The sequence below is a fragment of the Corythoichthys intestinalis genome, chromosome 13, assembly GCF_030265065.1.
Source record: "Corythoichthys intestinalis isolate RoL2023-P3 chromosome 13, ASM3026506v1, whole genome shotgun sequence".
NCBI classification, from domain to species: Eukaryota; Metazoa; Chordata; class Actinopteri; order Syngnathiformes; family Syngnathidae; genus Corythoichthys; species Corythoichthys intestinalis.
The window spans coordinates 26,452,434-26,466,600 of NC_080407.1; the positions used below are offsets into that span (position 1 = coordinate 26,452,434).

The following is a 14,167-nucleotide window of genomic DNA, read 5'->3' on the forward strand; positions in this document are numbered from 1 at the left end:
AATCATGTGGCGTCTTAGCCAGTTAAAATAAAAATTCATGCTAAAAAAACGACCCATATATACGTGTTTATATTTGTACATTCTATTTATTTTTCTTTTTTGCTTTTGACTTAATACAAAATTAGTCGGGGAAAAAATACAAAGATGAGTGAAAAAAAGGCAAGAATCTATCACAAAATGTGCTACTTTTGACATTTTCCACATCACTGTTGTATTAAAACCATATGAATATACTGATAAGGAACAAAAATAGGCTAAAACAATTCCATACAAAAATGATTATATATAAGTTCAGTCATTTAACTCATTTGCTCCTAAAGACGTATAAATACGTTCTATTTTTAATTGTTTCAGTGTCCCAAGTCTTGAACATTTTTTTTCACAAGAGACATCTCTAGGTTCTGATGCAACTTAGCTCCAAAGCACAGCTATACAAGTATAACACCATAACGCTGAAAATCCATTTTAAAGCAATAAAACTGGCCACTGGAGGGCAGTAGCGCATTTGGTAAGACCCGCAACCCAACCCAACGGAACGCATGGCCGGGGAGCCAGCGGAAGACGACCGAATGGAGGTGCAGGATGCCAGGCGCCGGACGACCGAGCAGAACAATCGGGAGGACGCCCGGGATGCCAGGCGCTGGACGACCGAGCAGGACGACCGAGACCACCAGTGCAGCGGACAATGCCGTTGAGTCCGTGCTGCTCGCCGAGCAGAGCCCGCGCTGCCGCGCTCGGCCGCTCATGTCCGCCACACCCATCAGTGTCCCGTGACTCAGGGCCAAACCAGTTCCCCCCAAGAAATACAAGTTCCCCAGGCGAACTCCGCCACGAGGCAGTGGTCACCACAAAAGAAAGACGAAAGAAAATCCATCTTGATGATACAGGCGGCGATGAGGGATGAGTTTACCCCGGCTGTCGTGGCCACAACAGCGTCATCTCTCAGTTCAATAGTTTAGTTATGTGTAAATAAATTGTTACTTTGCTATCAAACGCTCTATTTGTCTTGTTGTTTATGTTATTTTGGAAAAGGAAAACATTATTCAAATGTTTGGGATGTCACAAAAGCATAAATAGCTGTGTTAAAGTCAAAGTTATGTTTGAAATGTATGCCTTTACAAAAAGCTTAATTTCTTTGTATTTACATCAGAAATTGAAAAATTGCTCATACCAAGCTATTTTCTAATGCTGACTTCTAAATAATGGAAAAAGATATCAACTAACTTTTTTTCCTGCTGAAAGAGAGTCTAATCTTTCTTTTTGGTGGGTTCCATGTTTATATTGCAATAGAACAGAATTTTCTGTGGGCCTTGCAAAATCAGTCAAAATCCAGTAAAACGGCCTGGAGCGAAGGCCTTGCTCCGGTGAAAATGGCTGGGAGTGAATGAGTTAAAGTGAATGTCAAATTTAGACGTGCATAGCCGTCAATGGCAAAGCCTTACTTGGGTGCCAGTTGAATGTCAACGCGCTCTAATGTAAAGTGTATTGTCAAAAATCACAGCCAAATATGTTTTTCTGACATTTAAAATGAATGGAAATTTGGACGTGCATAGCCATCAATGGCTAATGGTCAATGGCAAAGCCTTACTTGGGTGCCAGTTGAATGTCCATAAGCTCTAATGTAAAGTGTATGGTCAAAAATCACAACCACACGTTTATCTGCCAATGAAAATGAATATAGAATTTGGACGTGCATAGCCGTCAATGGCAGAGCCGTACTTGGGTGCCATTTGAATGTCCATAAGCTCTAATGTAAAGTGCATGGTCAAAAATCACAACCACACGTTTATCTGCCAATGAAAATGAATATAAAATTTGGACGTGCATAGCCGTCAATGGCAGAGCCTTACCTGGGTGCCAGTTGAATTTCCATAAGCTCTAATTTAAAGTGTATGGGCAAAAATCACAGCCACACATGTTTATTTGCCATTTAAAATGAAAGTAAAATTTGGACGTGCAGAGCCGACAATGGCATGGACTTGTACGGCCTGCAAAACAGCCATATACCCCAAAAAAATGCCTTTGACCCGCTCACAAATCAAAATGCATTTTGCTACATACCAAAAAAAAAAGCCACATGGCGAGAAAAAAAATGCCACATGGCAAAATCCATTTTGCTACATGGCAAAAAAATGCCACATGGCAAAAAAAATTTTGCCACATGGCAAATACCACTTTTGGTTCTCATTGTCTCTCTGCTGAGACTTGTTTTTGCCATGCGATTGCCATTCCCTGACCTCCATTTTTGGGCACAGTGGGAGATCCGCCAGGTACACCTTTTTTTCTAGAGCCAATTTTCTCTCTTAAACTTTGTAAAAGAGTTTCTTTATTGGTGCTGGAAATTTTTTGTTGGCAGAAGGAAAGGGTAGCTACTCGATCACAATATGAAGTGATATACAGTATTTGCCAATTTGCTCATCAGTCATGATGGAAATTACTGCCATATCAACCTGCAAACAGAAAATTTGAGTAAATACATTATATATAGATCAATAAAGATAAATTCGCAGAGTAGTGGCACAAAACTACAACAGCTTCAATCACGATATTTCACATAATTGAAAGTGTCAGCATATATTAAGTATTTTTGTATGAAGTAGTTAATGATTTGTTAAAAGTCAATAGTAGCCTACTGCTAGAATGAACAACAGTCGCACGGTTTGTGACCATATCGTATTAGTATTCCATGATACAAATTTAGGAGCGCCGTAAGAATACATACAGAGCATTTTTCTTGACACTTAACGATGCATGCTATAACTAAATTTACATTACAGACAAAACGGTAGCGGCAACATACAGTATGAGGTGTCCATGTCCATTCTGCTGTTTTGACATTGATCATGTTGACAGTGTGAATACGCACCTTGTCTCTTTTCATGCACGTAATATCCACGTGAGGGATATCTCTTGACCGAAAAAACGTTCCAAGTCGTCTTCCATGTCGTTCTGCTTCGACTTCCAAAACTAAAACGAACTGGCCTAGGGGCACCTTAAGGGGCACTTTTTTTTTTTTTTTTTTTACGTCAACTTTTTTTTCCCCCTCCAACTTTTTTTCTTCTTCTTCCATTTCCCCTCAGGGGCTCTGTATACTAATAATAATAACAGCTGATGTAGATGAAGTTGTGCTGAAACAAAAAAAACTGCCATATACCATACATAAATCTATATATACTGTACTATTTTTTTTTTTTTTTAATCTGACATTGTAAACAGTTACTCACAATGTTTATTACTTGAGTATTCTTTTCAAAGGATAGTTTGTTTTTTTTTACTTATACTTGAGTACATTTTTGGATGACTACTTTTACTTAAAGTAATATTATTTAGAAGAAGCGCTAGTCTTACTTTGATTAATAAATTTCGGCTACTCTACCCACCTCTGAATATTAGGACAAAATAGAAAAAGTAGATTTAAATGTAGTGGATTGAATAAAAACAAGGTATTAATTATGAATAAAAATAAACAAGTGCTGAGGTACAAGCACTTTGAAGCAGAGTCAAGAGATTTTCATCTGCGGGGGCTGGTACAGGGGCGCTTGAAGTCACTCACAGCAGAGGGTGCTGAGGATTTGTTTTAGTTTTTCCCATCCAAAAAAAGCCGTTTCGGTCAAAATTTGTCACGATCGCGCGTTTACTCCATACAAGTTGTGCGCGATGGCAGTACACACGCATGCTAGATAGTTTACGTGATACTACCAGACTACTAGAAACACAACGTTCTAATTCACTTAGGGCTCTGGTATTGGAAATGAAAGTGCCGTATTATGCAAAGCCCCGCAGCTAGATGGCGCCATAATACACAAACACATTTGAAAACTAAAAGGTCCAATAAGCCTCGGTTTAACACTCCCTTTTCACAACACTAAAATAAATTGCACACGAATAAACAACAACAAATAATATTATGGCTACAAAGCATATCCTACCTATTTGAAGACACCAATGATAGATTTCCTTTTATGATTAGTGAAAATTCATTTTTGCGCCATGGTAACGTTACCCCAACCCCCCCCCCCCCCCCCCCAAAAAAAAAAAAAAAAAAAACTCATTTGTGAGCCAGAATTGTTTTTTTTTTTATAATTTGTATTTTTGCAATATTGAACAATATATTCTAATTTTCCATATTAATTTAATGACTATTTTAAATTATTTCAAATTTTTGGAATGTGTGGTCTGCTGTTTCAAATATTACAAGTGAAAAGTGTAGTTTGAAAGGGAGAGTATGATATAAATGACACCACTTAACTTTGTAATAAAACGGCGAGCCGTATAATATGGATCCAACACAGACGAGGAAGTTTGTGTAGAATTTATTACAAAAGACATTGCCAACAGTGAACTTTCATTTCCAATAGCGCCTTATTCAATGCGACCCCGGTAGCAAGCAAACCAAACAAAATCATTTTCAACACAAAACATATATAATCAGCAAAGTTAAATACAGAAATGACTTTGTGTGTTTTATTTATTACTGTAGATATTTATTTTTAACAAAAAAAGATATACCAAAACTTGACTTGCTACAAGAAAAAAAAAATTCTTGTCGTAAGAACACGATTCTAGTGTCATAGTCCTCTTTTCTTCTTCTTCATTTTTCTTTATTTGGCCCTCACACTCTGTCAATCACGAGTAGTAATAATAATTGTTAAAACATTATATTTACATGATGAACCCCCACACAAAAAAACTAATTTGTGAGGCAGTATTTTTTTAAAAATTATTTTTACAATATTGAACAATATATTCTAAATTTCCATGTTTATCTAATGACAATATTTATGAACGATTTAGAATTTTTAGAATTTGGGGTCTGCGGTTTAAAATATTGAATATGAAAAGTGTAGTTTGAATGGGAGATTATGATATAAATAATGCCAGTCGGCGAGAGCACTAAGGGAAAGACGTTGTTGGCCAGAAAAGGTAAAACACAAAATTGAGAAGTCCAAACAAAAATGCAACAACAAAAATAAAGTGTGCCACGAATACGAACGTAACCCCCAACCCTGACCTAACCTGCATGCAAAATCTGATGAAGCCAGGCAAAACAGTCATTGGCGCCTGCTTCTCACACCAACACACTCGTGTAACTTAATCCGATCCTTCCGAGCAAATCTTTGACCACAAACTGAGCAGCAAAAAGGTTTTTCGCCAGTGTGGGTTCTCGTGTGTATTTTTAAGGAACTATTATGACTGAATCCTTGACCACAAACGGCGCAGGAAAAAGGTTTTTCGCCAGTGTGGGTTCTTATGTGGCTTTGTAAATGTTGCTTTTGAGAGAATCCTCGACCACAAACTGAGCAGGAAAAAGGTTTTTCGCCAGTGTGGGTTCTTGTGTGTTTTGTTAAATCTCCCTTCTGAAAAAAACTTTTTCCACAAACTGAGCAGGAACATGGTTTTTCGCCAGTGTGGGTTCTTTTGTGTTGTTTTAAGGTGCTCATTTGACTGAATCTTTGACCACAAACTGAGCAAGAAAAAGGTTTTTCGCCAGTGTGGGTTCTTTTGTGTCGTTTTAAGTCGCTCTTGCGACTGTATCTTTGACCACAAACTGGGCAGGAAAAAGGTTTTTCGCCAGTGTGGGTTCTTGTGTGTGCGTTTAAGGCGCTGTTCTGAGTGAATCTTTTTCCACAAACTGGGCAGGAAAAAGGTTTTTCGCCAGTGTGGGCTCTTGTGTGTCGTTTTAAGGTGCTCTTGCAACTGTATCCTTGTCCACAAACTGAGCAGGAAAAAGGTTTTTCACTAGTGTGCCTCCTCATATGTGCACGACAAGTTTGCTTAGTCGCAAAGGTTTTCCCACACTGAGAGCATTTGCAGAGTTTGTCGTCACTGTGAGATTTCTTATGACCATCATCATTGTAAGGTGACTGTGATGTGGTGCCACTTCTGTTGTCTGCCTGAAATCCTTCTGTTAACCTGCTGCTGCTGCAGCCGCTTGGAGGCTCTGCCCCTCTGCCAGCCTCACTCAGACCATCTTCACTCTTCAAGGGCTCATCATTTGACCTCGTGATATGCTCCTCCTCTTCCTCCTCTTTAACGCATGGCCGCTCTTCCTCCTCCTTTTTGATTGGAAGTTGCTTCTGTTGACAGGGCTTTGACTCCTCCTCCTCTTTGATTTGGGGGAGCTCAACATCCTCTTTAATGCCAGGAGATTCTGGCTCCTGCCGCTCAGCCCCAAGATATCTTCTGAAACCTGCCAGCACAAGAAAACCATTGATATATTTTATGAACTACCAGCCAGTCTGAAACAAGAACAGTGATCCCTTGCGATGTCGTAGATTCAGTGCATGGTGCGGTTTTAAAAAGTATTTATCAGAAAAATATGCGGTTTAATTTTGAGGCCAAGAGACATTGTTTCGCATAGATATGCATCCAAAATGCAAAGTGCAATTTCAGTTGAAATGTTTTGAAGACAAATCGTGTGAAGAACCATAGTCCTCTTGTGATGACGTCATTAAAACAATGTATTGCAAGCATTATTGAAGCAAAAAGATTCATACTCGTATTTGTGCAAACATTATTGAAGCAAAAAGGTTCATACTTGCATTTGTGTTCGTAAATAAAAAAAATGTCCTCATACTTACACATTTGTGACATATTCAAGTTTACGATTACGAATCAAAAGAAATGAAATAATGTCACGTTGATCTCGGGGAAAACTAATATATCCTTTAACGGTGCATACGCCGAAAAAACAAACTGGCTGACTGCATTGTTGTGCGCGGCGCTAACCTGTCAGTTGGAAGCAATGAATCACTGGTGAAGTCAAAAATGTGCTTGTCTAATATTTATTGGTTGAGTATAAGCATTTGATTCTGACTAAATGAAATGATTAGACTAATAACCCAATGACTAATTTTCAGACTATAAGGCGCACCTGAATATACGCCACCACCCATGAAAATTTGACACAAAAACGGCGTTTGTTCATCGATAAGCCGCACAGGTCTAAAAACCGCAGTTGTTCTCACTGTTTTATTAGATATTTACACCAAAAGATATTAACCGGTAATACTTCATGTGACAGCGGCAAATTAAGACTGTCATAAGATCAAGTGAACCTCCATGAAGCTTTGAACAAATTGGCTGCAAAACTTCATTTCTTCAAGAAGCTTCATTTAGCAATCACTGCTTCCTTGGGGGAGACAATCAACCTCTGCTGCCACTTGCTGTCAACACTGTTGTCCTCCAACCTGCCTCCTAGCATGCATTACAGCTCTACAGGTGGAAATAACAATCAAAATTCATGTTCTGTGCTAATTTTTTCTTCAGTTACTGTTTCAGTTGTTTCATGAATTGCTAGTTATGGTATTTGGTGGCACTTCGTTTGACAGTGGCACCATAAAACCGTCATAAGACTAAGTATGACATGACACTGCAATAAATGTTATTCAATGCTTATCACAGATATCATTTTGTGTCATCCGGCAAATGATCTCTTTTGAATGGATGTAAAAGATCCGAGCTGGACATAAATGGAGTTAGTGACATATTTTGCCGGATAACACTTAATGACATCTGTCATATGCACTCATTAACGCCCGTGATAGTGTCATGTCATAATTATGACAGTCTTACGGCAGTCTTATGACGTCACTGTCAAATAAAGTGTTTCCTATTAACCTAATAAATCAACAAATAAGCCGCATTGGACTGTAAGCCGCAGGATTCAAAATAAGGGAAAACATGCAGCAGCATGTAGTCCGAAAATAACGGTACCTAAATTCTGATATCGACCTTCCGTCGTTACCCTAATACCAGGAGGTGGGTAGTAACGTGTTACATGTACTCTGTTACATTTACTTGAGTAACTTTTTGAGAAAAATGTACTTCAAAGAGGAGTTTCACTAAGCTCTACTTTTTACTTTTACTTGAGTAGATTTGTGAAGAAAAAACACTACACTTACTCAGCTACTTTGGGCTACACAAGCGTCGTCACATTTTTCCTCTTTATTCGACATATTAGATTTATTATTGTTTTTTGCCAGCGATGCTAAGAGTCGAGACGTGCCTGGTGTATAACAGGGCTACCTCTACTGATTATAACAATGAGACGTCGCAAAATTAATCATAATACTCCATAATACCAATCAGACGCAAACTTCACGGCTGCCTGTTCAATCATGTGGTGTCTTTAAAGCACCATAAAATGAGAAGTATTTGATATGGATTGCTGCCCTCAACATGACTCGAAAGCGCGGATTTGAACTTCTCTCCCAGTTTTTAATTTGGCACTGATTGACCACGGAAAACCGAAGCTATCATCCTTTTAATTTCGAACTAGTAATTATGAAGGAACACTTCACTATTCAACCTCGGAAGTATTTTCTCCACTAGAGGGCAGTCATGCTCTTTGGACGAATAATGCTTCATTTATATATTATTTTTTTTAATCTCTTGTCGGAATTCAAAGATTTTTCCTTCTGGATTTCTTTGGCTTAATGTAGTTATGTAATAGGTTATTGTACAGTATCATTATAACAACAGTCAATATAGATAACTTTGTGCTCAAAAAACAAAAAAACAAAAAAAACATTGTTTTAAAAAAAATAATCATACAAAAATGTAAGCAGTTAGTCACAATGTTACTCATTACTTGGGGATTCTTTTCACCAAATCCTTTTTAGTTGTACTTGAGTACATATTTTGGAATTAACGCTACCTTACTTGAGTATTAAAATTTTGGGCTTCTCTACCCACCTTTGCCAAACACTGCTGATTCACACTCTGTTATTGTGCTAAAACCTTAAAATATGACCCAGACCAATGAGAGTACCAAATGTTGTTTGTAAAAGGATGAAAAATACTTCTTTAGACTGATAAACATTTCTGTACTAATGAGGAAAAAGCATTGCTCGGGATGACCTTTAATGTATACGAACTCCTTCTCATCCTTAATGGATGACGACTCTTCCTCCTCGTCCTTGATGCATGCAGACTCAGGATAATGGACTTGGCTGATAGATAAATCTGCAAGACCATAAACAAATCTTATTTCTTCATTTGCAAACGTGTTTCCCCAAAGTTGATTTCTGTTTCAGAAAATTCATCATTGCCATTTTTTTGTTTATTCGTGTTTTGTTGTCTTCCAATCCAGCATAAAAATCATTTCAAAGTGCTAGACATCACATTAACTGTGATTAAAAATTGGAATCCCTTGACAGCACTACTGTAACATTAAAAATGAATTCTCATCACCGCGATCTGTCATGTACAGTGTACTTATCATCGAAAGTCAACCAACCTTCTAGTCTGTGAAGAACAACCTTAGCGTGCATTAATTTGCACTCAGTCCACTGTCGGTGACGTGGGGGCTCCTTTTTCACGCCGCAAAGTTCCTCCGGTCTCGTGGACATTTTCCCCACTTGATTTCTGAATGCTTTGACGATGATTAGCTAATGATCTTTTAGACCATAATGCTGGACACGTGGTCGAGAAAAGAGGGGGAAATGGTGAGTCTTTGTCTTTTATCTTCTTGATGTCTTTGTTTCTTTGATCACTTTCTTTTATAAAAAGCCAATCGGGAGAGCGGCTGTGGCAAGCGAGTCAGTGCTGAGTGCGCCAAGCAAGTCAAAGTCTGCGCAGCCAATCACGAGCGTGATCTGATTACTGAAGAGGAGGGCTGTTCATCGTTGTCGAAGCACTTCATTGAGACACTTTTATGGAAGATTTACGCTCCTGAATTCGTAAGCATATTAGCATGGGTCGCTATCTCTAACGGTCGCTAATGGAGTTGTATATGGCATTATATGTGTTTTTATGCCTTCGCGATGCATATACAATGTTGATGTTGCACGATCTGTGTTATTTGCTATGCGTATTGTGGACTATTAGTATAGTGGACTGTGATATCATTAACGGTAGTTTCCCGTTACGGCCGCTAGATGACAGCACTCGTCCATTTGTAAGCGAATTCAGTCATAATATGCCTGTTCGTGAATGTGTGCATTTGACTATTTTCCTGATTACATTTGAATTTACGATAGTAATTTAGCTTATTCCTTTTTTTTTGTTGTATTGATGACAGACTGAATTCATACCTTATGCCCTGTGGAGTTACAATTCCTCATTTTTTTGTACATCAAGGAAGATTTGGATGAATATTAAGCAAATTAAAGCCATTTAAATTCAGCAGTGGATTCATGTCACCTTTCTACCTGTGCTCTGATCGGCACACCATCCTTTTTACAATTAGCCCTTACAAGGAACTAGCTAGCCCTTTACCGTCACCTCAAGAACAGCAACAAATGGTGTATTTTATTTGAATTCTCCTTCCCTTTAAATCACTCCAAAACCTGTTCCGATCTGCTTTTAATGTATTGATACTTTATCATTCTCACTATTGTGTCTCTGTCTATTCTTATGTGATTTTTATACACATTTAACTTCTAATTCTATGCTTGTTTTATTTTTATATTTTATTGTTATTTTGTGATTGTGTTTCCATCCTTCTCTTAAAGTATCATTGAGCTTCATGAAAACCAGGACTAGGGTGACAAATAGTTAAACCCAGTTTATAATGTCGAATTGATCAGTGAATTTATTTTCACGAATTGCATTTTTTAATTGAGATTATTAATCCATCCATGTTTGTTGTTTATGGTTAACCTTTTTGTGTATGTGTAATTACAATCAAACATTTCTCATGTTGTAACTTTTCACTGTCTTATTTAAAACCATAGCCACATCTGACAGCGGTTTTCTCTCACAGCTCTGTTCGCAGTACTGTTAATAGATAACATGGGATAACATGGACTCAAGTGGGCTTCGGACATCAACCCCAGTAAACTTGCATTTGATCACAGACACATTGATGAATTCATCTCTACTTTTGCTCAAGTTTTTAAGGGTGTTTTTGTGTGCTTTTTTGCAAGCATAATCACTAATTGGGAGGCAGTGGACGATCTTGCAGCAATTGTTGGCCTGAATTGAAGTGTCACAGCATTGTCAACACATGAAATCGCCCAGATATTGAAGCTGTACTCCCGCCTGCATCCATCTGACAAGGCTTGTCCAAAATATTCATTGAAATCAAAAAAGAAAACCTTGCCTGGGCCCTGGAGAACTTCTCGCAAGTCTGCTGGTTCTCTGCCTGGCCAATAAGCAGCTGAAAGGTTTGTGTCCATTTCTGTGTGTCTCATCTGTATTGACTATAATCTTGCCTATTCACAAACTCTTCCACTCTTGAAGACCAGGAGCGTGAGGCAAGAGAGGAAGCCCCAAATAAATGGCGATATAATGAAAATGATCAATACCAGTGCCAAAAATGTGGAAAGTTAAAAAAAACTGCTCCACTACTCATAGCCAAGTAAAACGGAAATGGTATTGTCCTGATTCTGGACAAACCATACAGGAGTGGAAAAACACACTCTAAAGTGCTTAATATTGTAAATATAATTTGGAAACATTCTTGCTGTTTTTTCTAAACTAAATATTGTTGATTTTGCTTGTGAATAATTGCCACTTTTTTTCTTATACAGCATATTTTAAATATGTGCTTGAAATTGCATATTGTAAATAGCGTTGAATGTGAATAATTCCCACTTTTTTCTTATATAATAAATATTTTTGGATATACATAATGTTGATATTTTTTGTCGTTGAATAAATTCCAGGTTTCATTATTGCTATATTTGTGGTCAAGCATAATTGCTTTTTGTTTAAAGTGACATAATGCTGGAGGTACGAATATGTCATTTTAATGTTAAAGAGCATACGACAGGAGAAAAAAAGTCTTAAATAGCATTATTATGTGAATTACAATCACATTTTGAGACGATTCGACTATATACAACAATTTAGCAAAGGGCAGATGACGAGGAATTAGTTTTTTAATCTGACGGTTAGCCACGCCTACCATTATAGGGCTCGAGCGTCCCCAACAGGTGGATGACGTCAACGGGAGAATGGGCTCATCGGTTTTACTATTCAGCCCATTGAGGGGGAATTATTCAGAATGAGGAAAACGCGACGAAGAAAGCCGCAAAATGTCATTGTTTCAGTCTCTCTACTCCAATATTTTTACAGGATATTCTTTTTATCCAAGTATTTTTTCCCCAATAGCTTAATATATGGCTTGAGAAGGACCAGTCAGCCCATCGAGGGGGAACTATTCACAACGAGGAAAACGCGACGAAAAGAGCTGCAAAATGTCATTGTTTCAGTCTCTTTACTTCATTATTTTTACAGGATATTCTTTTTATCGAAGTTTTTTCCCCAATTGCTAAATAAATGGCATGGTCACGACAAATAACAGTCTTGTGCTGAATGGAATATGAAATAATAAAAATGCACTTATTCAGGACGACATGGCAAAATTACTCCATAATGGTCAAAACTGTCGACTTCACCTTTACTGTAACACCTCCCGAACGATATTTTATTACACCTAAATCGGACATATGTCATTTCCCTTCGCCGGCTTCGGAGAATGTAAACAAACCAAGAGGCGTGACAGCTAGCCGACATGCTAACCCGAACCGAGTGATGTTTCAAAGTCTTCGAAGCGGAAAATCAAACATAACTAGCTCGGATGTTTTGACAAGACGACTGGGTTGTCGATTGTCTTTGCCGGAGAGCATTTTACAGCCCATTGCCCGGAAGAGGGCGGCTGCAGTTATTGTGCAGCTAACGTGCAGCTAATGTGCATGAGGAGAGCTTTTTACTTGCCTATCAATGATCAAACGTAAGTAGTCCTTAATTTAACGAAAGTTTGCAGTGTATACTTTTTAAACGCTGTATTCGCGGCTATTTTTAACTCAAAGTTGCAATTTCTGATCGGTCGGAGAATTTGACAGAACACCGGGCACATGAGCACAATAGGCCGAATATAGTCCTCTCCCGGCGGATGGATGTGCGACAAGCCGCCGGTGTTGTGCCGAAAAATAGCCGGCCCGCATACATGTCAGCCACAAAATGCAAGCCACCTACATATTAAAATGATCCCAGTATTTGACATAATACAAAAGACAATGTTTACTTACTTCCTCTTAAGTACAATGGTCCCACAGTAGTAGGGCTTGTTTTGGCCAATAGCCACGGTGAATGGGAACCTTTTGAAACTCCAAAAAGGCGCACACGCCTCTCCCTCATACAGCAAGATTTTTCTGCAGCCGTTTGGCTGGCGTGATGCGAAAAATAAACGTATTAATCCGCAAAATCAGCTGAATCCTTAGTCCTCATACACAACAGTACGGCTGTATAGCCAAGAGGACGCCTTCACCCGTACACGTCACAGCGCCCTCCTCCTCAATGCAAGACCGAAGCCGGAAGTACCTCATTTTCATGGCGCGGGATTCAAAAAACCAAATAAATATAGCGATCGCTTCCACACACATCCAAGCGGTCCATATCATTCAGGAGCATAAAATACCGCGTAAATTATGAAATAAACATGCTTGTTCGTGTCACATGCACTTTAATGTTGCATTGTAAACATTTTTGGATCTGCAAAATGGCAATTTCAAAAAAATTCTTTTACAATTATACATTTTTTATTTTTTAGTTTAACTGCAATTCAAATTTCTCCTTACTACATATATTTAGGCCCCAAACAAACACACAAAACAAAAACAGTCATGACGTATTGTGTCAAGGATTAATTTGATTGGGAAAAGAAAGAAAAGAAAAAACACATGAGTGCAAGTCACCGCTGTTCTGTCTGGCGGTGCTTCGATTCCAGCTTGTGTCGCAGCCCACCTCAGTAGACATCAGCACAATTTTCCCCCCACTTTTTCTTCCCCCTCTTTCTTTTCCCTTCTTACCCTGCGTAGGGTGGCTTTCCTGCCCTGGTCATGGCATGGTGGAAGAATAATTAGCATATGTGCCTCTCAGCTCTGACTTTAAGGGTTCAGTCCCAGGCCTTCCAGTGTTTAGTTTGCATTTTGTAACAGTCCCTGTGGAGGTTTTCTTCAGGTACTTCGCTTTCCTCCAACATCCCATCCCAAAACCATGCACACCAGGCTGATTGAACACTTCAGTTTTTCCATAGTTATGAGTGTTGCGTGACAGGTTGTTTGTCTCCTCGAGCCCTGTAATTGGCTGGCAGCCAATTCAGGGTGTACCCCTCCTACTGCCCAAAGTTGGCTGGGATAGGCGAAAAAGATCAATGAATGAATAAATTTACAGTGTACTTTTTAAATGTATGTCAAATTTCTTAGTGTTTTATTTT

General features: G+C 38.6%; 2 protein-coding genes across 4 annotated transcripts in view; one reads left to right on the forward strand and one right to left on the reverse strand.

Moving 5' to 3' along the window:
• The window catches only part of LOC130928539 (gastrula zinc finger protein XlCGF57.1-like), a 59,024-nt gene extending 47,572 nt beyond the window's left edge, over positions 1-11,452 (forward strand). The window contains exons 3-5 of one of the 2 annotated variants that reach the window (XR_009066697.1): positions 10,709-10,780; positions 10,872-11,111; positions 11,188-11,452. Coding sequence is in view for 1 of the 2 variants with exons in the window: in XM_057855228.1 (XP_057711211.1) it covers positions 10,709-10,746 (38 nt within the window). In the remaining variant the exon portion in view is untranslated. Of the gene's footprint in view, positions 1-10,708; positions 10,781-10,871 lie in introns of both variants that reach the window. The other variant, XM_057855228.1, reaches the window with a different exon arrangement.
• On the reverse strand, positions 4,367-9,374 carry LOC130928558 (zinc finger protein OZF-like). Of its 2 annotated transcripts, none has more exons than XM_057855259.1 (3): positions 9,242-9,374; positions 8,863-8,967; positions 4,367-6,190 (listed from the first exon to the last, which is right to left on the reverse strand). In XM_057855259.1, the coding sequence occupies exons 1-3, from the start codon at positions 9,351-9,353 to the stop codon at positions 5,052-5,054; spliced, it is 1,356 nt and encodes a 451-aa protein (XP_057711242.1). In that variant the 5' UTR covers positions 9,354-9,374; the 3' UTR covers positions 4,367-5,051. The 2 variants fall into 2 exon arrangements, with proteins under 2 accessions (XP_057711242.1, XP_057711243.1); XM_057855260.1 differs by lacking the exon at positions 4,367-6,190 and adding an exon at positions 7,017-7,215.
• Positions 11,453-14,167: the final 2,715 nt, after the last annotated feature.